We start from the raw sequence: 25918 nt of genomic DNA, 5'->3' as shown, positions 1-25918 counted from the left end.
ACAGCATTTCTAAACTACTCAGAGTAACTACTTGAACACACACACACACACACACACACACACACACCTGGGGAAACATTCCTTGAGGGAAGTCGTCAATCTGTTTAATGGGCTTCTCTGGGAAAGTTCCTCTCCTCCCTCAGGCACTCGCTTCTCCGCCCTCCCTCCATCCCGCCACCATCCATCCATTCTCTTTTATTTCATGCTTCCCATCTGTATCTGCTTTAGTTCATCTGCTAAGTTACTACTAACTACCGCATGTAAGAGCTTCCCCTACTAGCCTATGTGGTTACAATATTTTTCCATTGCACGTTTGGAAAACGAGAACAAATATTGTTAAAGTGGATTGAAGTCTTCGACAGCAAGATGAACTTCTCGGTAATTGAGGCCACTTTGTCTCAATTGTCTGTGTCTTCAAATTGCCTGCCAGTAATGCACTTGAAACGCCAAAACGGACTCCCCCTGCACTGTAGCACTGTGCAGATGTGAGTTGAAGCTGAGAGGCGGCAGCGTCTTGACGTCAGGACTGGACGGGACGCCCCCACTGTGGCGGACTGCAGCGAGTTGATCTCCACACCATGGGCACAGCATAGCACCACCGGATAACTGTCAACTTATTGCGCGCCTATATTAATAAAGACCGCATGAGCCGCGGCGAGAGAAGGGAGATCAAGAATTGAGACCCACATAGTGAGTGTTCTCATATTTATATTTGTATGTGTATATTTCTTTCTTGCTGTTGGTTCTTTCTCACGAAGTTGATGGACCTGTTTTAAATTTAGAATGGAAGGACTACAGGCATTATTGACAAGTTGATTAGTTGGACCCGGTGAGCGTGCCAAAGTTCGCGCTTCAAGTGCTCAATATTCACTCTCCATGGGTAGGTAAGCTTTACAGTCAGCGTTTTGTATCAAACGGATTATTTACACATTTGTTATTGAAGATTGATTTGATATACACCTGTTCTCTTCGTGGGAATATAGCCTAGGTTTATATCTGAATATGATAGTGGCATTGCTCAAAAGTGTGAATTCAATTACCCTGTGACCATTTTTATTAGAATAGTATTTTATGATTGAAGACTATGTTGTTTATTTAATATCTGCATATCCTAACCTAAGGTAATACATATTGTTCGTTTAGTAAATGTTACAATTCTTTAAAAACACTGTACAGTTAGTAGAGAGAGTTTATTTATGAAAACAAATATTTTGGAAGTATTAGATTGAGAATCATTTAAAGAGATTTGACAGTAATATCTTTAGGACTATCTGATATCTAAGTAATCAAGTGGATGATTAGAATTGTGTTAAGCAGTCCAGCGCCACTTTTTTAAGACAAACACAAGCCATCATTGGCACTTGCAATTGGGCTCTCGTTTATTTGTGTTACAATTACACTGAACATAATTAAATCCAATTATGTTTTATTATTGTTGTTATTATTAATATGTCTGTAGGTATCGGGAATATCGCATATCTCTCTTGAAAACAGGGATAGGCCTATGGGCCTGTGTATTTCTTACAGCCAATTTCAGGACGAGCGACAACAGCAATGATAAATATACTTATTTATCAGAAACATGATAACACTTAAATGCGTATATGATCATCCAAACAACCCAGCATGTTTAGAGTATAGAATACATCGGGGTTTCGTCTCTGCAAGATGCAGCAAATTGAGTAAATTACTGGAGTGGGCAATTATAGACAATTTGGCCCCGCACATAAAGGACTCTTGCCGAAACAATTTGTGCTAAATGAAGCAATCCAACACATTTTCTTTGAAGGGCGTTTCATTTATACACCCTTTTGGCAGGGTGCACCACAAGTCAGGGTGCACCCCAGGATAAAACTCTGGTTTCAAATGATTTAATTAAGATAGGGGAACATTTAAGGATATAGACATAATATTTTCCTAAACTTATCTCAATTGGCTAGGTTGGCAATTAAATTAGCATGCAATGTATTAATATGAAAATCAGAATATTCATAACAATTACGTTTATTCATAGTAATTATTAATAATAATAATACATTTTTGCAACAAGAAAATACGCTATTAGGTTTCTATGTTATTCTTTCTAATGAGACAAACGGTAATTCCAAACGCATATGGTCTCTCGAATTGTCTCCAATATTTTTCGTTTAGAGAGTTCAAGGTCAACACAGGCTGCCCATATCTGAAGATATTTTTATCTCCGTTCCTGACTCCATGAACAATGTTTCGAGGGGAATTTAATTAACATGTTCATGTTATCTTGTCATAATCTTCGGTCAATTGAATTTAAATCAAACTAAATAGCGTACGTCCAATCCTTCTTCTGCGTGCTTTGACTTGACTTATTCTAAATCAATGGCTGGTCAAAATCTACTTTTCTAGGATTCTGTTTCTCGTTTCTCTGTGACTTGCAATTAATTACCATGAATTCCAAAATGATGTCTTCCACTTAGTAAAATGGTCTTCACTTTCATTTCACCCAAGGTTGTTTATGGCGTTACTTGAAGATGAAATCACGGACAAGAATTTCATGTCCATCTGTTTTTCAATATCGACATTGAATCGAAACCTCCATGGGTTAGCGCATTAAAACAGTGAAATTGTGAGAAATAGCTTTGCTTCCTTTAGGGCATGTGTTTTCTTATTCAACCCCTACATATGTCCAAGATGAGGTGTCTGGCCTGTATGAAAAGGCTTTTCAATGTAAGTAATCTCTGTTGTGTCGCTCCATTTCTCTTCCTGACCTTAGACAGAGGGGCTCACATAGCAGGCGTTAGCTGGGCGTTGGAGGTGCGAACCAGAGGTACAGGACATGGGCCTTTAGCTAATGATACGAGTGGCAGCGGGGATAATCCATTCTGTGCAGTCTGTCAATTGCACCTCCCTCACCGTCCCACTAAAATTAGATTATTACACCTAAAACAGAGCTCTTGGAATCCGCTCCGTGTGGAATATCACGCTGGGTTGCAGCGGGAGCAGGCAGGAATGCCGTTGGGGAATACAGGGCGGTGTACATAGCGTTTCTCTTCTCCTCTTCCCGGGTCTCTATGCCCAGTGTTGTGTTTCGGACGGGCTAAGGACAATTGGAAATTAACAAATGCGTTACTTGTCAGCTGTGATAAACATGCCCAAACAGGTGTCAGGTTCAGTTTCACAGTGGGAGAGTGGTAGGACGTGTAATTAATCAGATAGACTGTACTTAGAGGTCATTAGTGCTTGGCGGAGGCTTAAAACACTGGATGCATATTGTTATGGGCTCTTGAAAGAAGTAATCCACTGTGGACCAGTGTTGTTTGAGCTGAACATAGCAGACCTATACTTCTTAGCCTAGGCCTACTCTGTTCTTTGCACGTCCTCGTGCTATTTTACTAAGTCACTTTCTTTCCTCCTTTTGCTATAGCTACTTAGCCAGTCAAATGTACGTGTATCAGACAACAATATCAAATACAGCACCACAACTACATTATTTCATAGCACACTGTTTACAAAGCACGCTATCTCCTCTGCCTTCATATTGCATGTTGAATTCCGTGGTATTGTTGAGATCGGTGCTTGTTCGGCTGTGGCTGAACAGTGCTCTACACTGCTACCCATGACGAGGAATTTTAAAACGTGTGAGAAAGGCCAAATCCAGCTCATCTGCTCCCGATACACAGCCCCAAAAGACACAGATTTAGACCGCAGAGTGGAACGGTGGCAAGGGGAGCTGACAGGTAACAGAAGGCATCACCCTCTTTTCACACTTCAACCCATGACCCCTCTTAATAACGTCATATTCTCCCGTTATTAGCCATTCTCCCTTCACCCTTTCTAGTACTACTTGAACCCCCTCCAAAGCGCCATCCTATCCAACTCCTGCCTCGTATCTTATTCTCATGTATATATCCAGGCTGTATCACACACAACCTGCCGTGATTTGGGAGTACCATAGGGCAGCGCACAGTTGGCCCAGCGTCGTCCGGGTTTGGCCGGTGTAGTCCGTAATTGTGAATAAGATTTTGTTCTAATTGACTTGCCTAGTTAAATACAGGTTAAATAAAATAAACAAATAAAATACATGTCACAGTCTTACTCTTGTATCGTCCTATTTTTCCCTATTTTCTTCACCTTCCTACCCGTTTCTTACTCCCCTCTTACCACCCTATAAAATGAATGATATCTCCGTCTGAGCGCCCGCATAAACGCTGTGTCTTACGCCACTTCTTTTAACCCCGTTGCCACCCTCATAGGCCCCTCTTACAACACCCGGGTATCCAGTCTTATCTCTCTCTTAACGCCCCTAGTATCGTCTTATCTTCCGAACCCCAAAACACCCCCTTCCTACATGTTGAGAGAATACACACGTAGGATAGCATTTTAACTACTGGCGGCAGCAGTGGGATTTTACCGAGCAGACTGTTCGACCCCCAAAGCGCGACTTTTTAAACTCCTCACACCTAAATCCGAAGGAATGAAAGATTATACAAAGCGTCTTAGAGTATTATTGTGAGAACATGAGCAGAAGGCTCTCCTGTTAGCTAGCTCCCACCATGTTAGACTATGCTGTAAACATGGCCCAGGTTGTCATCAAGTATTTTTCCAGACCTTCTCAAGCCAAACATAGCTGTTCCTACTGACTGCTGCGCTTAAAGACCATGCACAGCCTCCAGAGATATCATTGACCTCACTTAAACACTATTTGCTTATGTAAGCCTTTTGAAAAGTTAGATCATAGGTGTCAAAACCCCTTTTGACAAATGGTTTTGATACTTAGGTATGTACAGCGCCTTTACAAAGTACACCCCTTGACCTTTTCCACATTTTGTTGTGTTAAAGCCTGAATTTAAAATGGATTACATTTACATTTTGTGTCACTGGCCTGCACACAATACCCCATAATGTCAAAGTGGGATTATGTTTTTAGACATTTCTGCAAATCAAAAACAAACTGAAAAGCTGAAATGTCTTGAATCAATAAGTATTCAACCCCTTTGTTATGGTACGCCTAGATATGTTCAGGAGTAAAAATGTGCTTAACAAGTCACATAATAAGTTGCATGAACTCTGTGTGCAATAATAGTGTTTAACATGATTTGTGAATGACTAGCTCATCTCTGTACCCCACACACACAATTATCTGCAAGGTCCCTCAGTCGAGCAGTGAATTTCAAACCCAGATTCAACCACAACGACCGGGAAGGTTTTCCAACGCCTCGCAAAGAACCTATTGGTTGATGGGTAAAAAATAGTAGACATTGAGTATCCATTTAAGCATGGTGAAGTTATTAGTTACACAAAGGAAGAAACGAAGAAACAGGCGTCCTTCCTAACTCAGTTACCAGAGAGGGAGGTTGCAGGGATTTCACTATGAGGCCAATGGTGACTTTAAAACAGTTACAGAGTTTAATGGCTGTGATAGGAGAAAACTGAGGATGGATCAACAACGGTGTAGTTCTACACAATTACTAACCTAAACGACAGAGTGAATAGACGGAAGCCCGAACAAAATACAAATATTCCAAATCATGCATGTTTGCAATAAGGCACTAAAGTAAAACTGCAAAAAAATGTGGGAAAGAAATGTAATTTATGTCCTGAATACAAAGCGTTATGTTTGGGGCAAATCTAACACAACACATCACTGAGTACCACTCTTCATAGTTTCAAGCATGGTGGTGGCTGCATCATGTTATGACTATGCTTGTTATCGGCAAGGACGAGGGAGTTGTTTTATAGAGCAAAGTACAGGAACAATCCTAGAGGAAAGCCTGATTAAGTCTGCTTTCCAACAGACTGGGGAGACAAATTCACCTTTCAGCAGGACAATAACCTAAAACACAAGGCCAAATATAGTTTCTTACCAAGACAACATTGAATGTTCCTGAGTGGCCGAATAACAGTTTTGACTTAAATCGGCATGACAATCTATGGCAAGACTTGAAAATGGCTGCCTAGCAATGATCAACAATCAACATGACAGAGCTTGCGTCACAATCATTTAGAGAAGGATTGGACCAAGGTGCAGCGTGGTAAGCGTACATCTTTCTTTATTTGATGAACAACAAAATATAAACAAACGTAACATTTTGTAGCGCTAACACAGCAACTATACAAAAAACAAGATACCACAACTAAAGGTGGGAAAAAAGGCTGCCTAAGTATGATCCCCAATCAGAGACAACGATAGACAGCTGCCTCTGATTGGGAACCATACCCGGCCAACAAATAAATAGAAAAAATAGAATGCCCACCCAAATCACACACCAACCTAACCAAATAGAGAAATAAAAAGGCTCTCTAAGGTCAGCTTGAAGAATTTTAAAAAGAATAATGTGCAAATATTGTACAATCCAGGTGTGCAAAGCTCTTAGAGACTTACAGAGAAAGACTCCAAGCTGTAAATTCTGCCGAAGGTGATTTTAACATGTATTGACTCAGGGGTGTGAATACTTATGTAAATAAGATATTTCTGTATTTAATTGTCAATCAATTTTGCTCACATTGCTAAATACATGTTTTCACTTTTTCATTATGGGTATTGTTTGTAGATGGGTGAGAGAATTGTATTTGATTTTATCCATTTTGAATTCAGGCTGTAACACAAAAAAAATGTTGATAGTGTTCTATGTCCATGATTGGTTCATATTCACTCTGGAACACTGTTATTCCTGTGATTCTCCATTAAAGGTTATTGTAGTGGATGGATATGTATGTCGTCCAGCATGTGGGATATGAGTGTTCTTCCTCTCTTCTATTTGTCTTTAAAACTAAAGTGGGTCAATTAAATAGAAATGCCACTCATCCACCATGTTCTTCTGGCATGCCAGGCGTGTGAATTTATGGAAAGCGACAGAGGAAAACGTTGAAATGGTATCCGGTGGTTGGGTTACATCCCTGGTGCGAGACTGGCGATCTGGTTTCGGAGCAGAGGGGGGTGAGGGGGTCTGCATTTGGCCTGGGGGGACGGTTGGGGCTGAGTAGCACTTTAAAGAGCACTGTGATCTTCTCTGAAGAGCTTCCATCTATCATGTAGTTTGTAATGGGGGCTACAGTATGTTTCATTAGCGACGAGGTAATGTGCCCGAGACAAGTGCAACTCACGCCATGGGGAATGGCAAACAACCCCCTCACCGCTATGGCCTGTATCCTTAGCCCTCTTACCCTGTTTATCCCTCTTTCCCCCCTTACCCACCAACCACATCTAGTCTGAATTTCAGACATCCCCCATCACCACACAACCCCACTTCCACAAATTCCCCCTAACCCTCACTTTACTCTCATTATTTACATGTGGTTCCCAAACTGAGGGGTCGGAACCCGCGGTGGGATTACATTTTTTGTGCATTTATTTTTTGGGAAATACTTATTCAGTGTAAACTTAAACAACTAAAACCAAATAGAAAGTATGTAGAAGCAATAATGGACCTATCTAAAAATAAACTCCTATAATCTTTGAGAACTTACAATCAGCAAAATAAAAGCTAGGCAGTCAGGTACCCATTGATTATGCTATAATGTTTGAGCATAATGACACAGTACTAGCCATCTCAAAATGACTAGAATTGCAGTAAATTAGCTTTAAAACTCCAGCGTTTTCTGTCCATTGCCAAGATTATATTTTTGATTTATTCTTTGGTCTGTGTATGTTTCTTCAACACTCAATCCTTATGGTGGGTCTAGACTCAAAAGGCACCTCAATAGGTGGGTCACGAACCAAAAAAGTTTGGGAACCCCTGTTATATACCATCACACCCCCCCAGCCCTGACTATACACCACCTACCAGACACCCCCTCCCCCTCCAGCAAAACTCTGACGCCATTATGAAACCTGAGACTCGATTAATCAGTCGATCAATTAATGAGGCTCAGCTTTTAGAGGGACCTCTGGGTTCCCAGCTGGATATGTTGCAACACGTGTGGAATGCTCACGGGGCGCACACCGGACCCCCGGAATGTGGTGCGGCGGGACAGGGGCCGCAGTCGGACCGCTCATCACCTCAGCCGCCGGGCCTTGGCGTTTCCAATAATGACACTCGAAACATACGCCTGATACGCCTCATCTTCCCGATTTCACAGAGCTAGGTTGGGACGGACCACTTTTTGGGCACGGAGGAATCATAACTCATTTTGGGGGGGTCAGTTGAGTAATATAGGTTGTTTTAGTTGCCGACTCTCATTGTAACCCCCCCTAGACCCACTTATAGTGCTGTGGTCCTAAGGGAAGCCTCAAGTTTCCGGCTGTGGTCTAATTGAGTGGGATGACTAGCCCTGGGAGACTCCCAACTCTTCTCCTCTCCTATGGGGTTGGTTTATACAGGCCTGCTGACTGTGCTGTCAGTGTCAAACGCTTGTTAGGACATCATCAATCTAGACGCAGTTAGAGATATTCCCAGAACAGAACGAAGGGGGCAGGTGATAGAGAGAGAGAGAGAAAGAGAGAGAGAAGGAGAGGGGACAGAAAGGGTAGAGAAGGAGGGAAGGGGGAAGGGGAATAAGAGAGAGGAGAAAGATACTCTAAAGAAAGAGAGAGAATGAGAGAAAGGGAGGATAGAAGGAGAGAGAGAAGCACTGCACAGTAGACCGAGAAAGAAAAGAGGAGGAAGAAAGAAAGAAAGAAAGAAAGAAAGAGGAGGGCCTGGAGAAGAGATGGATCCTAACAATGTGTATCTTCATAAGTTGTTTGGTGTGAAGCGAAGTGTTGGGTGGGATCCACAACTCATCCGCTTTCCCTCAACTCATCCGTGTGAGCTCATATAAAACTGCAAAGTTTCTTGTCGTAGATCATGTTGTCAGGAAAAGTCGACGCTTTGTTCGCACATGTCTGCAGGCGTAAATGAAGTAGCCTTCTCTGGTATCAGTATCAATTCCTGACAGACGAACACATTTAGCACATCACCAGCCGTCTTACGAGGGGGGAGAAAATCCGTTCACACCGTGGACGTACATAAGTGTGTTTGTCTTCTCCCAGGAAGTGGCTGTACAGGGGCTTTAAGCCGAACACACATTTCTCGCATTCTCTTCTATAAATCTTTCCCTCCATCTTCCACTCCCGACTTTCTTTCTCACATCCTCTCTCTCTCTCCTTCCATTGCTATCCACACATTGGGTTCTCCAAAACTCGGGTTGTTGCCCATGTGTGTTGAGTAGAGCGGAGTGGAGCAGAGCGGCGGTAGAAGAATTTGAAAGGAGGACCATAAAGATGATGGATGCCGCCCAGCTTGTGCTTTCAGACCCAGCTGTTTTTTGTCATCCTGGACAGACCCGCTAGTTTCCTATACGCTCTCATCCATACATTCATCCACTCTTTATTAGCTTTCATCCATACAGTCATCTAAAACTCACTGAAAGAGGCCTGGTTAAGGGAGAAGATAGATTTGGCTGGATTATATGAGAGTTAAATGTTCAAGGTGGTGGTGCGAACTGGTGTTTTCAGTAAAGGGACAGGTGGTCTCTCTACCTCAGAAGGCCCCTCCCTTTGGCTCCAACCACAAGTCATATAAATCCATCAGTATCTTTTCCTTTTATGATTTCACTGTCGCTTTATCCCCTAAAATCGTTTATTTGACCATTTTCTCCCACAGGCTCGATGACATGAGGTTCTTGCCCGTCTCCCCTCCCCCCTCCTTCTCCCTCTCTTTTCTCCTACTAGTCCTCACTTTTCTCCCTCCTTCCCTCCTTTCCCGTTCACTCTCTCACTCCCCTCTGAGCTGGACTTCTCCCCATGACCCCTGCTACCACCTGGATGGGCGTCCGCGACACTGCCTGTCGGAATTCATCAATGCCGCCTATGGTGTCCCAGTCAGTGCCGCCAACTCCCTCCGAGGACCTCCTGACCAAAATGCTGTTAACATCAGCTCCGTCACGGACCTCCACAACCCCTACAACCTGACCTGCTGGACAGCCCAGGTGGGAGGCACCGACGGCGGGGACTGGGTTCTCACCCTCCCCCTGGGCCGGCGCTTTGAGGTCACTTACATCAGCCTGCAGTTCTGCCAGCAGGGGGAGCCGTCGGATCCGGTCTCCATCTCTTTGCTCAAGTCCATGGATCACGGGCGCACCTGGAGGCCCATGCAGCATTACTCCAGCGACTGCCCCGGGAGTTTTGGGCTCCAGGCCCAGACTGTGGCCAAGACCAGGCACCAGGAGACAGAGCCTCTGTGCTCGGATCCCCGGCCCTTGCAGAGGCACCGGGGAGGCATGGTTCTGGCCTTCTCCACCCTGGATGGAAGGCCCTCCTCTCCAGACTTTGACTACAGCCCCACCCTGCAGGACTGGGTGACGGCCACGGACATACGGGTGGTCTTCCACCAAGTGACCCAGCCCCAGCAGACTAAGTTGGGAAGTTCGGAGGATAGGGGGGTGGGTGTGGGATTGGGAGCAGATACTGGGGTTCTGAGGTGGAGGGTGGGGTCGAAGAATAAAGCTGTGGTTGGTCAGGTGAATGGGGACAACAATGCTTGGGGGTTTGTGGAGAAGGAGATGAAAAAGACAGAAAAACGAGGGAGAAGCAGAGGAGAGAAAATGGACAAATCCTGGCGGAGGGGTCACAACAAAGGGTCGGGAGGTCAGGGAGAGGATGGACACAATGTGACCCGGAAGGATTTAGAACGAGACACTCAGGCAATGGACACCTCCAAGAGAGGGAACGGTAAAGGAAAAGGGCGTGGCCGCAAAAGGGAGGGGGGCCACCATTGGAGTCCGTGCCAGGAAGGTGGCGTCTGTGATTGGACAATTGAGGGGCAGGGGAAGGACAACAAGGGGCGGGAATTGAGGAGGAGGAGAAACAACAATCGGAATCTCCAGCTAGTTCCTCCCTCCCCATTGATATCCACCCCCCCTGTCCGGCCCCCCCTGGCCCTCTCCGACCTGCAGGTGGGGGGCAGGTGTAAGTGTAACGGGCATGCCTCACGGTGTCGTCATGACGACGCGGACCGGGTGGTGTGTGTGTGTGAGCACCACACAGCGGGGGCAGACTGCGACGTATGTGAGGACTTCTACTACGACAGGCCCTGGCAACGAGCCACGCCCAGTCAGCCACACCCGTGCGTCTGTGAGTCACGCCCCCCCATTACTGTGTGTGTGTGTTTGTGCATCTGCGTGTGTGCGTGCATGTCTGTATGTGTAAGTGAGTGCATATTGGATCATGAATGTAAACTTTACTAGCTTTCACTGAAATTCATTCCCTCCCTCCCTCCCACCTCCCCTTCCCCTCCTCTCTCCTACCCCCAGCGTGTGAGTGTAACGGCCACTCCTCGAAGTGTCGGTTCAGCATGGAGGTGTTCCAGCAGTCGGGCCGGCGCAGCGGGGGGGTATGTCTGAAGTGTCGGCATCACACAGCGGGACGCCACTGCCAGTACTGCCAGAATGGACACACCCGTGACCACGGCAAGCTACCCAACCACCACAAGGCTTGCCAATGTCAGTCAGAGGGAGAGAGAGAGAGAGAGAGAGGGAGAGAGAGAGAGAGAGAGAGTGTGTGTGTGTGTGTGTGTGTGTGTGTGTGTGTGTGTGTGTGTGTGTGTGTGTGTGTGTGTGTGTGTGTGTGTGTGTGTGTGTGTGTGTGTGTGTGTGTGTGTGTGTGTGTGTGTGTGTGTGCATTAAAGTTGAGTCTGTATCAGGTCGTTCTGACCAGCTGTGTATCTTATCCATGCAGAGATGTATGTGTGTGTGCATATGCGTCTGTTAGTATACCTGTTTCTCTTTGTGTATCTGTCAGTCTACGGGGTTTGTCTACATGTGTCTGTGTACCTGCCTCCACAGTGTTTATGAGGTGGTTACATTGTGACAGAGGACAGTTATTCCTGTTAGGGTTACAAATATTCCCCTTTGTGCTTGACTGGATCCAGTGTCCATGTTGTTACCACTGGCTGGAATCCACTCTGCCATTTGACCTTTGACTGGTCACATGTCCCAAGTGACTGTGACACTCTGGCATGCTCATTGGGCGGTTGACCTAAGTTCTAATATAACCACTGTGAATGGTGTGTGGTTTGGTCATGCACACGACACATGCAGGTGTGTGTCTGTGTGAGTGATTGACTGTTTGTGTTTGAGCAATATTGGAGAACTTGAATGGGATATTTTAGCCTGGATGTTAGTCGGTTTCAGGTCTTGCCAACTCCTTATGGAGTGATTCCTCACGAAACCAGGACAAGAAAGATTTCACATAATGTAATCCATAGAATGGTGCTTTGGGGAAAGGCTTGTTGACGTATATTTGACATTTGTATCTAAAAGCACGATTAAGACAGAGTTATTCAAAATTGGCATATTTATGACATTTTGGCCATACCCAGGGCTCCTTTAAGGCTACAGAATGTTTCATTCGTAGATGCTACAAAGCAACAACTACACAAAATGTCATATAGGCTTCACAGCTTGCTTTGTAATATAAGTAGTATTTTGATTTGAAAAAATAATAATTTTACATTAATTTAGGAATATTGAAAAATATGAACATGAATATTGAAAAATGTGAACATGAATATTGAAAAAATATACCATTTTAGATTTGACAAATTGCTCAATATATTATTGAACATAATATTATATACGGGCATATCAAAGTTTCAGAGTGGGTGGGGATCTCTGCTACTTTTAGAGGTACGATCCAATTTGTAAGCATAACCAACAGAGTGAATGTGAAAATGGATTCAAAATTGTCAGGATGTGCAATGATACAAGTAAAAAGAGGGCTGTGATTGGTTACATTGCCTACTATGCCAATTTCTCTGAATAAAATGGGCCATAACTTTAACACGAACAGAGATCTCAGTCTGGAACTTTGATAATCCCGTAGAGTATATTATGTTCAACAATACACCATAATATTAATACAATTAATTAATCTACGTTCTTAAAATCAATCCCATATACTATGTTCTTTTTTTAAAAAGGCTTTAAATTCTCTAGTACAGCCAATATTAAAAACAGTCAAATGCTTCTCAAAGATGCCCTCTGGTGGTAAAACTAGCACTAACTCGCATTAATGCAACAATGTCTGACACTTTAATGACGTGCCATAGAATTCTGCGGCAGCCTGCAAACTGTGCTACAGTACGACGCAACTTTTAAAGGAAGAACCACTGTAGATTGAAAAATGTGCCAAGTCAAAACATTTGTTTTTTCAATATTCATGTTTATCTTTTCAATGTTGAAATTAATATGTTTTTTCTTGAAATCAAAATACTACTCATATTACAGAACACTTGGTAAAGCTTAATTTGAAACAATGTTCTGTTTCGTAGCACCTACAGATGAAACATTATGGAGTCTTAAAGGAGGCCTGGGTAAGGCCAAAATGCCATAGATATAGAATAAAACTTTATTGTCCATTAGTTACACAGAACAACCTAAATGTGTCTTCTGCTCCGTTCTCAAACCTCCCCAGATTTCTCAATTATGCTTTTAGATACAAATGTTAAATATACAGTATGTCAACGAGCCTTCCTCAATAGGACCATTCTATGGATTACATTTAGTGAACGTCCCCAAAATCATGTCATTCTTTTGTCTTGATTTTGTAAGGAAACGCTCTATGGTATTGTCATGCCAAGTTTGGTGTTACAAGGAGTTGAGAAGGGAGAAGAAACAGACTGGCACCCAAGCTATAGACATTTATAGGCTACAGTATAGCTAGCTAACTTATGTCAGTTACCTTAGTGCTATTTATGTGTCATAATATTATTTGATGTAATAATCAATGATAGACAAATCAATCATGTTTATTTGATCAATGTTCAGGTCAAGTCAGCCCTTTTCCAAATCTAGTGATTTAAACCTTAGTGACTTGCCTGCAAAGCTAATTATTTAAAGGTGTTTGGAGTAGCTGTAAGGGTTTGTTTAAATTACTTTACTGGAGGAAAAACAGACCTACTAAAGAACGGCTTCCTCTTTGTCTGTGCCCTTCGGATAACCCCAACACACTCTCTCTCTCTCTCTCTCTCTCTCTCTCTCTCTCAATTTCAATTTCAAAGCTTGATTAGCATGAAAGGAGCCAATGTTACCAATTATGCAATGCTGTCTATTTTTTTGTTGTTGCATTAGCATTCATCTATTTCTTTCTCTCCTCCCATCCTTCAATCCTCTTCTCTGTCTCTCTCAGCGTGTCAGTGTCATCCTATGGGTGCTGTGGGTCGCTGGTGTAACCAGACATCAGGACAGTGTTTGTGTCGGGACGGGGTAACGGGGTTGAAGTGCAACCGCTGCGCCCTTGGCTACAAACAGGGGCGCTCGCCCCTCCGGCCCTGCATCCGTAAGTCAACTGTACCTACCTACTCTGTCTGGGAACGGGCCTCCATGTAGGGCCAGACAATAAGATTCTAATGGTGATTCATGAAAGAATGTGATTATCCTGGAGCTTTGGACCCAAAATGGCACACATTTTACTGCATAGTTTTTGGTTTATGTGGACAGGCCAACTAAGCCCAACTACAGACGTTCATAGTCACTTGAGTCTCACTCCCTTGGGGTTTTGGTTTCCAATAGGAAATTAATCTCATTGTAACTCGTGATGTGAAACTCAATGGCCCTTTATCTGCCTCTCTCTCTCTCTCTCTCTCTCTCTCTCTCTCTCTCTCTCTCTCTCTCTCTCTCTCTCTCTCTCTCTCTCTCTCTCTCTCTCTCTCTCTCTCTCAACCTAATTTGTTTCTTGAAAACCTAATTTAAGCCTTTATCAAACCTGTATAAAAGGAGCCATCCTCAGCTATCAAATATCTATATTAAAAATGTCCAAATCGCCCTGGATCCCTAATGTAGGGAGCCCTTAAGGCCTCTATGAACAGGCCTTGTCTCTCACTGATCCTAGATCAGCTCGGCTGGGATTTTCAACAGTTTATCCTCTACACTCCTGCAGTCGTGGTTTTGGTTTTTCGAACAGCGAGAGTTAATCCATGTGTGTTTCTGCGTCTAATCGCGGGAGTGCCGACAACCACACATGGATTGGCCCGGGCGGCGACACTTTCTAAGCCCTAATCAGGTGACATGGGTCTGTGCTTCGCACCTGTCGCGCATCCCTCAAAACGCTCCCCCCTCCAGACTCATAACTCTTCCGGTGAAAGGAGTGAGTGAAAGAAAACCTTGTTTGTTTTTACTACTGAACCCATCTTATGGCTATCTATAGCCTCTCTCTCTTCTCTCTCTCTCCCCTGTCTCTCTTTCTCTCTCTTCATCTTTCTCTCTCTCTCTCTCTCTCTCTCTCTCTCTCTCTCTCTCTCTCTCTCTCTCTCTCTCTCTCTCTCTCTCTCTCTCTCTCTCTCTCTCTCTCTCTCTCTCTCTCTCCTCCCCCCTCGTCCAGCAAAAGCCAGCCGCTCGCTGGCTAAAAACAAAGTTAGCGGTGATGAGTTGAGACCTCAGCCACAGGAAGCTAACTCGCCCTTAAAGCTAAAGTCACCGTCGGAAAAGGAGCCAGGTGTATAATTAGTAGGTTGCTGATCTGGGTTTTGTGGTGTCCACACCAGTTGTCTGAACAGATAGGCTAGGACATGTATTGAGGTCACACACACACACACACACACACACACACACACACACACACACACACACACACACACACACACACACACACACACACACACACACACACACACACACACACACACACACACACACATACATATATATATATATATATATATATATATATATATATATATATATATACAGACACACACACAGATGTATGCACACACACAAATGCACTCTCATTGCATGTCTTGAGTATGTGAGCATACGCACGCACGTGCGTGCTCCAACCCCCAATGGGATTAATCCCAACTCCAGTTCAGAACTAACTCAACTCTGGGCCCTCCTACCCCAGTCTGCTTGGATGGGGTGTAGGGTGTCATTGACTGTCCCAGTTGTGTCAGAGAGGAGAGAGGGACACAGGGGACAGGGACACAGGACTCAGTGAGGGCCAGGGTAATATATAGTGGGCCCCAAAGCCACACACACATACTTAAAGCCAGGATAATATATGGATAGCCCAGGTGTACATGAGGTAGGCTGACACGTCTAGGGTCATGAAGGTGACATTAGATAAACAGACAACCAGAGAGACAGACCTGTGCTATGACTGAAATAAACTCAGAAAAAAAAACATTTTTACCAGAGTGAGTGAGTGAGTGAGTGAGTGAGTGAGTGAGTGAGTGAGTGAGTGAGTGAGTGAGTGTGTGTGTGTGTGTGTGTGTGTGTGTGTGTGTGGCTAGTCACAGAGGTGGATTTCTGACTCTTTGAGGACCACACACACACACACACACACACACCAACTCCTCCAGACACACACTCATCCTCCACATGGGAATTCCACACACACACCGACAGGCATTCATGCATAGCACACATATTCCAATTCTCTCCCATGCGACACACACACACACACACACACACACACACACACACACACACACACACACACACACACACACACACACACACACACACACACACACACACACACACACACACACACACACACACACACACACACACACACACACACACACACACACACACACACACACACAACCTGCACAAAGACATGTCTGTATAAGTAGGGTCAAGCTAAAAGGCATTGTATTCACACCCTGTCCCTGTCTATTCTCAACTTTCACCTCTATATGACATACAACCCGTCAATGTGTTTGTTTTTATCTGTAGGAGTCCAGGAGGAAGCAAGCCCCACCACACCTGTGTACCAACCCCAGTACAGTGTAGGTGAGTTTGGGTTGAGAATGAAAACACGCTTGCAAGTCTCAACACAATCTACTATATTGAACTGTAATATTGGGCCACAATTTCAGTGGTTCCCCCCAACGCTGGACCTGGGGAGTTACAGGCTTTTGTTTCAGCCCAGCACTTTCACACCTAGATAAAATAAATGCTGATCAGCGACGGATTAACTGATTTCAAGTGTTTTAGAACAGAATAACTGTAACTCTTCTGGACTAGAGTTGGTGACTGATAACTTTCCAATTAGATACATACTGTACCCTGTGTGAGTCTCAGCTGTAATGGTCTACTGGGTTGGTAGCTGTCTAGCTCCCTCTAGTGGTGGTAGGGGGGTATTTCACCTGCTGCTGGACTCCAGAGAGGCATCTGTTAGACATAAGATACTGTGATGACAAATAGAAGCAGAGCATATTGTAATTAGTGGTACAGACATGTGTCGCAGTGTGATGCTCTCTCTCATTCAATACATTCCCTCCCTCTCCCTCTCACTTTCTCTCCTCCTCGTTCTCTTGTTCCCCTCAACCTCCCCTCTCTCCCTCTCTCTCTCCTCTCTCTCTCTCTCTCTCTCTCTCTCTCTCTCTCTCTCTCTCGCTCTCAGATGAGGAGTGTGTATCGTATTGCCAGCCATCCCTGGTTAAATTGAGGATGAACCTGGAGACGTACTGTCTAAAGGACTTTGGTAAGAACTGTAAGGTACAATGACTTTGGCATGGCTGCAGAATACAATGCAAAAAAAAATAAATTCAAGCAATTCTCCCCCCACCCAGTCCTGAAGCTACAGGTCAGAGGGATGGAGCGTTCTGGCCCCTGGTGGCAGTTCTCCGTCTGGATCCAGACCGTGTTCCGTACAGGTTCTTCCTCCCGTGTTCGCAGGGGCCCCCAGGCGCTGTGGGTTCCCGACCGCGACCTGGGCTGCGGCTGCCCCGCCCTCCAGGTGGGCCGCACCTTCCTGCTGATTGGGGCCGAAGGGGGGAGGCGGAACTGGGGCCCCGAGGAGCGACGGCTGGTCGCCGATAGATCCACACTGGCTCTCCAGTGGAGGGAGCACTGGAATCCCAAACTGAGAGGGTTCAGGGGGCAGGACAAGAGGGGCCGCTGCCCCCCAAAATTGCCCGGGGGTGGGGACCCCGATGGGGGCCACTCGAAGCACCATCACTCAGAGTACACCCCACCTCACCTTGTGACAGAGAAAGAGACAGAGGTCAAGGTGCACCCACACAAACATTCACATTCACACACACCCTCAGACTCTGTGAAAGACATGGAAGAGGAGGCAGAGAACTCTGTGGCGTTGGACACAAACACTCATACACAGTCCTCGTCACACCACAGACCTGGACCTTCACAATCCCAGGAAGAGCAACAGGAACAGACTCCATCCACCTCCACACCCAGTCTTGTATGTTCAACCCAGACCCCTGTCTGAAATATAGGAGGAAGAAGATAGAGAAAGAAGAAGGGACGAAGAAATGAAGTAATATTGTCAAATAGCTGGGCTAAATCCCTTTGCAGTTCTTCTCGTAAGGAGAGGGGGGTGAGTGATGAATGGAGAAGGGAGAGAGGGAGCAAGTGGTCTCTGTCAGACTGTGTAAGCACTGGGTGTCCAATGTCCAGAGAAACGGAGGGATGATCAGTTGTTCCCGCCATCTTTCCCTTCAACTTCCAATGAGGAGATGAGAGGGAGCAGGTTGGTCATTGGTTCAGAAATCAAACATCCAGGTGCTTGAGCTAAAAACAGAGTCATGGAGAGAAGGACTCAAACTTTGCCATTACAATGTTTTTCTACTGAATCGGCTTAGTATTGTTGAGAGTGAATGAACACTGTAAAAGTGGAAATGGGTGTTTTTATTGAATTACATAAAGTCAAATGTTTTCTTGAAAAAGTATCTGAATCGTATTTATGCTTAGAAACGTTTAGGTATATTTAAAGGCAAGAATAGATCCAGGGTGCTTTGGGATGGATCACGATTACAATAAATGTATAGTAAACTGACATACATATATTTATTTATGTCAATACAGTATGGGCAATATGTGTCCCAAAGTATACACTACTACTAATAATAATTTATTCAACTTTTCATTACTAAAATAATCTCAAAGCGCTTGAAAAAGCAAAACAAACAAGAATCAAATAATACGGATATATGATTGAGTAGGTTTGAAGGCGTCTCACCGACGCCTCGCTACTACGCCTGTCAGACTATGACTTCTACCTCACAAAATGACCTTTGAGATGAAAATAAAGGTGTTTTTCATGTAATATAGTACTGTACAAATACTGTCTACAACTGACTGTCCTACTTTGTGCTTGTCACACCACTTCGGTTGAGAGTTCCTTTCAGTGGCAGATACACAACATCGGGTCAAGTGACACAAACTTATGCTCACGGAGGCACAGTTCCCATGGGTTGGAGCGATGCAACCATAGTCTAAGAAACTGACACCAACGAACTGCCATTTAGAGGAACGTTGAGTCGCTCTAAGATAGAATATGACTCTCAGATAGAGCATGAATCCTACCACAGACATTTAGAACTAGAGATATACATCTAAAAAAGCATTGGTCAAATGTGATGTCATGCATTCTGTTTTGGTCTGGAAAATACGTATAGCACCCCAGCCCTGGGGGAAGGGTGAGGAGGGGTGAGGAGGGGAAAGTGGTTGAAGGGGTGAGGAGGGGAAGGGGTGAGAGGTATGAGTGAGGAGGGGAGGGAGTAAGAGTGAGGGTGAGACCTATGAAGGAGCTCCCAATTGTGAGTCGTCATGTTGTTCTTATAGCTTGTATGGTTGACTGATTGGCCCATGTTGTGATGTAGCCTGTGATTGGTTGGCCCATGTTGCGATGTAGCCTGTGATTGGTTGGCCCATGTTGCGATGTAGCCTGTGATTGGTTGGCCCATGTTGTGATGTTTCCTGTGATTGAAAATAAAATGAGGAGAAAAATAGCTTCGCTGACTGATGACCTCTCTAGGGTACCCCACACACAGAGGGAGGGAGAGTGTCTGTGGCTGTGTGTGTGTGTCTTTGTGCGTGTGTGGAGAAGATGAGAGTGTGAATGCAAGACAGAGAAAGAAAAAGACCGAGAGAGAGGGTTGGGAGAGAGAGGAGAGAGGGTTGGGAAAGAGAGCGAGAGAGAGAGCGAGAAAGAGAGCGAGAGAGAGAGAGAGAGAGAGAGAGAGAGAGAGAGAGAGAGAGAGAGAGAGAGAGATGCACCTGCTCTGTTTTTCCAGGAACACCTGTCAGCAGCCGTCTTCACAGTTGACGACAGTGAGTTTGATCTGAAAACTCCCCCAGCACACACACAGACTTGAACACACACACGAACGCTTACACACACACACTTACACACACACGCTAGTGACCTGCAAGCACTGAGTATACAACCACTGTAAGCCTACAGCATTCAAGTTATCTTATGGTTTATTCAGACAAGCTTTGCAATACAGTTTGTAAACGTTACGCAATTTGCTATTTACATATGTAATGTAAACACTGACAAAAAATATAAAGCACACATGCATGAGGGACGGTAGCAAGTGTAAGTTTTGCCTCCACACGCACAGTACCGGTCAAAAGTTTGGACACACCTACTCATTCAAGGCTTTTTCTTCCTTTTTTAAAAAACAATGTTTTACATTGTAGAGTGAAGACAATATAAATATGAAATAATACATATGTAGTAACCAAAAAAGTTCTAAAAAAATCAAAATATGTTTTCGATTTCAGTTTCTTCAAAGTAGCCACCCTTTGCCTTGAAGACAGCTTTGGACACTCTTGGCATTCTGTCAACCAGTTTCATGCGATAGTCACCTGGAATGCATTTCAATTAAAAGGTGTGCCTTGTTAAAAGTTAATTTGGGGAATTTATTTCCTTCTTAATGCATTTTAGCCAATCAGTTGTGTTTTAACAAGATAGGGGTGGTATACAGAAGATAGCCCTACCAAGTCCGTATTAGGGCAAGAACAGCTCAAATAAGCAAAGGTCAGTCAATGAAGGTCAGTCAATCCTGAAAATTTCACAACTTAACATGAACTGTTCAGAGGATACTGCTTGAATCAGGCCTTCATGGTCAAATTGCTGCAAAGAAACCACTTCTAAAGGACAACAATACAAGGAAGAGACTTGGGCCAAGAAACACAAGCAATGGACATTAGACTGGTGGAAATCTGTTCTTTGGTCTTATGACTCCAAATTTGAGATTTTTGGTTCCCACCGTGAAGCATGGAGGAGGAGGGGTGATGGTGTGCTGGTGCATTGCTGGTAACACTGTCTGTGATTTATTTTTAATTCAAGACACAATTAACCAGCATGGCTACCACAGCATTCTGCAGCGATCCACCATCCCATCTGGTTTGCGCATAGTGGGACTATCATCTCTTTTCAACAAGACAATGACACAACACACCTCCAGGCTGTGTAAGGGCTATTTGACCAAGAAGTAGAGTAATGGAGTGCTGCATGAGATTACCTGGCCTCCACCATCACCCGACCTCAACCTAATTGAGATGGTTTGGGATGAGTTGGACCGCAGAGTGAAGGAAAAGCAGCCAACAAGTGCTCAGCATGTGTGGGAACTCCTTCAAGACTGTTGGAAAAGCATTCCAGGTGAAGCTGGTTGAGAGATTGCCAAGAGTGTGCAAAGCTGTCATCAAGGCTAGGAGGCTGTGTGTGTGTGTGTGTGTGAGGGATTAGCTGCTACATGGTGTTTGTAACTGCCTCTGTGTGTTGTCGAGAGGTGCTATGTTTACTGCCTGTGAGAGAGGCTTTTACGAGGTATGAGGTCTGCACCGCAGCCAGAGCCAAAGTTTAATTAGACCTCTTGCAAACTCTCTCGTATCTTCCCTTCTTTGTTCCTCTCTCTCTCTCTCTCTCTCTCTCTCTCTCTCTCTCTCTCTCTCTCTCTCTCTCTCTCTCTCTCTCTCTCTCTCTCTCTCTCTTTCCCCCTCTCTCCTCTATTTCTTTCTCTCTTCACCTGTCCTTTCTCTCCCTCTTTCTTCCCTCAGTCTCTCTCTCTTTCTCACACAGACACACACATTCTCAGAATCAAACACCCAAGACGAAGTTCAACGAGCTGTGTGGCTTCACCACACACACACACACACACACACACACACACACACACACACACACACACACACACACACACACACACACACACACACACACACACACACACACACACACACACACACACACACACACACAGCTTCTGTTAACCTGAAAGGGAGAGGTCAATCCTTCTGATCCGCTGCCCGCATGCTTTCCATACGGACACGCTGCGGCCACGGCAACCCGAGTCCCCCCAGATTAGGACTAATCAAGCGTGCCTCGACTTTGGCCAACTCCTGCCCCTCGCACCCCCACCCCTCCTCTCTACCCCCTCTCTGCCCCCAACCCACCCTTCTGTCCCCCAGGCCTCCTCTCTCTGGCCCCCAACCTACCACTCTGTCCACCAGGCCTCCTCTCTCTGCCCCCAACCCAACCCTCTGTCAACCATGCCCCCTCTCTCTGCCCCCCAACCCAACCCTCAGTCCACCAGGCCCCCTCTCTCTGCCCCCCTAACCCTCTGTCCACCAGGCCCCCTCTCTCTGCCCCCCAACCCACCCTTCTGTCCACCAGGCCCCCTCTATCTGCCCCCCCACCCATCCCTCAGACCACCAGGCTTCTTCTCTCTCTCTCTCTCTGGCCCCCAACCCAACCCTCTGTCCACCAGGCCCCCTCTCTCTGCCCCCAACCCATCCCTCTGACCACCAGGCTTCTTCTCTCTCTCTCTCTCTCTGGCCCCCAACCCACCACTCTGTCCACCAGGCCCCCTCTCTGCCCCCCAACCCAACACTCTGTCCACCAGGCCCCCTCTCTCTGCCCCCCCAACCCATCCCTCTGACCACCAGGCTTCTTCTCTCTCTCTCTCTCTGGCCCCCAACCCACCACTCTGTCCACCAGGCCTCCTCTCTCTGCCCCCCAACCCACCACTCTGTCCACCAGGCCTCCTCTCTCTGACCCCCAACCCACCACTCTGTCCACCAGGCCTCCTCTCTCTGACCCCCAACCCAACCCTCTGTGAACCAGGCCCCCTCTCTCTCTCTCTACAGCTAGCTACAGGGGGTTACAAATACAGCACAGCTCACTTTCAGTGGCATATATGTTTATACTGTTACTGTACAACCCAGTTATATCCTTTGACTATAACAAAGTGACACACACAGGTGTTGTCCATTCATTCTGGGTTAATGCACGACATACTTTTGCCTTTTCTCTGTCTAACCACCTCTACCTATCCTTAGCCTTGCCTATGGTACATTTGACCTCCCACCCTTCCACCCTAAAGATATTATATAGTCCTGTCTGTCCTCTGAAGCCTTTGGTCATGGATGTCTGTTCCCCTCTACTATTCAGACACAGCTTCTCCAGGCTCCAGCTCCATTGTGCTATGATGTGTTTGTAGTTTGCAATGGGAACCTTATTTTGGCAGTCGCAGGGTTAGTGGGGACAGGTGATTTATGACACCAGGGGCCATAGCGAGGGTTCCGCGTTTCTTTGTTTCCAGGCGCGGTCTGGACGTTGTTATGGCAGGCAGGCACACACACATGCACACATCTGACACCATGCAATGGGCTTCCCGAAACGCTCAGAGTCTGTGGGAATGTGTGGTGGGAGAGAGAGGGAGAAGGAGGAGAAAGGTTCGGGGGGGGGGGTAGGGGCAGGGTTAAGGATAGGTGGGATTAGGGATCAAAAGGCTGAGGGGGAGAGGTAACATTAGCCTACCCTGTCCAGGTGGTGTGGGAGTGGGGCCTCAAAGTGGGAGTGGGTGCAGTAGTGATGGTGTCAAATCAAATCAAACCTGATTTGCCACATGCGTCGAATACAACACCTGTAGACTTTACCGTGAAATGCTTACTGACAAGCCCTTAACCAACAGTGTAGACTTTACCGTGAAATGCTGACTTACAAGCCCTTAACCAACAGTGTAGACTTTACCGTGAAATGCTGACTTACAAGCCCTTAACCAACAGTGTAGACTTTACCGTGAAATGCTGACTTACAAGCCCTTAACCAACAGTGTAGACTTTACCGTGAAATGCTTACTGACAAGCCCTTAACCAACAGTGTAGACTTTACCGTGAAATGCTGACTTACAAGCCCTTAACCAACAGTGTAGACTTTACCGTGAAATGCTTACTGACAAGCCCTTAACCAACAGTGTAGACTTTACCGTGAAATGCTGACTTACAAGCCCTTAACCAACAGTGTAGACTTTACCGTGAAATGCTTACTTACAAGCCCTTAACCAACAGTGTAGACTTTACCGTGAAATGCTGACTTACAAGCCCTTAACCAACAGTGTAGACTTTACCGTGAAATGCTGACTTACAAGCCCTTAACCAACAGTGTAGACTTTACCGTGAAATGCTTACTTACAAGCCCTTAACCAACAGTGTAGACTTTACCGTGAAATGCTTACTTACAAGCCCTTAACCAACAGTGTAGACTTTACCGTGAAATGCTGACTTACAAGCCCTTAACCAACAGTGTAGACTTTACCGTGAAATGCTGACTTACAAGCCCTTAACCAACAGTGTAGACTTTACCGTGAAATGCTGACTTACAAGCCCTTAACCAACAGTGTAGACTTTACCGTGAAATGCTTACTGACAAGCCCTTAACCAACAGTGTAGACTTTACCGTGAAATGCTGACTTACAAGCCCTTAACCAACAGTGTAGACTTTACCGTGAAATGCTTACTGACAAGCCCTTAACCAACAGTGTAGACTTTACCGTGAAATGCTGACTTACAAGCCCTTAACCAACAGTGTAGACTTTACCGTGAAATGCTTACTTACAAGCCCTTAACCAACAGTGTAGACTTTACCGTGAAATGCTGACTTACAAGCCCTTAACCAACAGTGTAGACTTTACCGTGAAATGCTGACTTACAAGCCCTTAACCAACAGTGTAGACTTTACCGTGAAATGCTTACTTACAAGCCCTTAACCAACAGTGTAGACTTTACCGTGAAATGCTTACTTACAAGCCCTTAACCAACAGTGTAGACTTTACTGTGAAATGCTTACTTACAAGCCCTTAACCAACAGTGTAGACTTTACCGTGAAATGCTTACTTACAAGCCCTTAACCAACAGTGTAGACTTTACTGTGAAATGCTTACTTACAAGCCCTTAACCAACAGTGTAGACTTTACTGTGAAATGCTGACTTACAAGCCCTTAACCAACAGTGTAGACTTTACCGTGAAATGCTTACTTACAAGCCCTTAACCAACAGTGTAGACTTTACCGTGAAATGCTTACTTACAAGCCCTTAACCAACAGTGTAGACTTTACCGTGAAATGCTGACTTACAAGCCCTTAACCAACAGTGTAGACTTTACCGTGAAATGCTTACTTACAAGCCCTTAACCAACAGTGTAGACTTTACCGTGAAATGCTTACTTACAAGCCCTTAACCAACAGTGTAGACTTTACTGTGAAATGCTTACTTACAAGCCCTTAACCAACAGTGTAGACTTTACCGTGAAATGCTTACTTACAAGCCCTTAACCAACAGTGTAGACTTTACCGTGAAATGCTGACTTACAAGCCCTTAACCAACAGTGTAGACTTTACTGTGAAATGCTGACTTACAAGCCCTTAACCAACAGTGTAGACTTTACCGTGAAATGCTTACTTACAAGCCCTTAACCAACAGTGTAGACTTTACCGTGTAATGCTGACTTACAAGCCCTTAACCAACAGTGTAGACTTTACCGTGAAATGCTTACTTACAAGCCCTTAACCAACAGTGTAGACTTTACCGTGAAATGCTGACTTACAAGCTCTTAACCAACAGTGTAGACTTTACCGTGAAATGCTGACTTACAAGCCCTTAACCAACAGTGTAGACTTTACCGTGAAATGCTGACTTACAAGCCCTTAACCAACAGTGTAGACTTTACCGTGAAATGCTTACTTACAAGCCCTTAACCAACAGTGTAGACTTTACCGTGAAATGCTTACTTACAAGCCCTTAACCAACAGTGTAGACTTTACCGTGAAATGCTGACTTACAAGCCCTTAACCAACAGTGTAGACTTTACCGTGAAATGCTGACTTACAAGCCCTTAACCAACAGTGTAGACTTTACCGTGAAATGCTTACTTACAAGCCCTTAACCAACAGTGCAGTTCAAGAAGAAGAAAATATTTACCAAG

The 25918-nt window shown here is 45.1% G+C and overlaps 1 protein-coding gene across 3 annotated transcripts; it reads left to right on the top strand.

Moving 5' to 3' along the window:
* Positions 1-425: 425 nt before the first annotated feature.
* LOC118392713 (netrin-1-like) lies at positions 426-18970 on the top strand. 3 transcript variants are annotated; one of them, XM_052459605.1, is made up of 7 exons: positions 426-690; positions 9561-11029; positions 11209-11397; positions 14084-14233; positions 16636-16692; positions 17306-17386; positions 17475-18970. In XM_052459605.1, the coding sequence occupies exons 2-7, from the start codon at positions 9571-9573 to the stop codon at positions 18131-18133; spliced, it is 2595 nt and encodes an 864-aa protein (XP_052315565.1). In that variant the 5' UTR covers positions 426-690; positions 9561-9570; the 3' UTR covers positions 18134-18970. The 3 variants fall into 3 exon arrangements, with proteins under 3 accessions (XP_052315565.1, XP_052315564.1, XP_052315563.1); XM_052459604.1 differs by having other exon boundaries at positions 426-880; XM_052459603.1 differs by having other exon boundaries at positions 426-884.
* The last annotated feature ends 6948 nt before the right edge of the window (positions 18971-25918 follow it).

The sequence above is a fragment of the Oncorhynchus keta genome, chromosome 13, assembly GCF_023373465.1.
Source record: "Oncorhynchus keta strain PuntledgeMale-10-30-2019 chromosome 13, Oket_V2, whole genome shotgun sequence".
Taxonomy (NCBI): domain Eukaryota; kingdom Metazoa; phylum Chordata; class Actinopteri; order Salmoniformes; family Salmonidae; genus Oncorhynchus; species Oncorhynchus keta.
The sequence above is the reverse complement of the archived record's forward strand: the minus strand, read 5'-3'. Positions and strand labels throughout refer to the sequence as shown.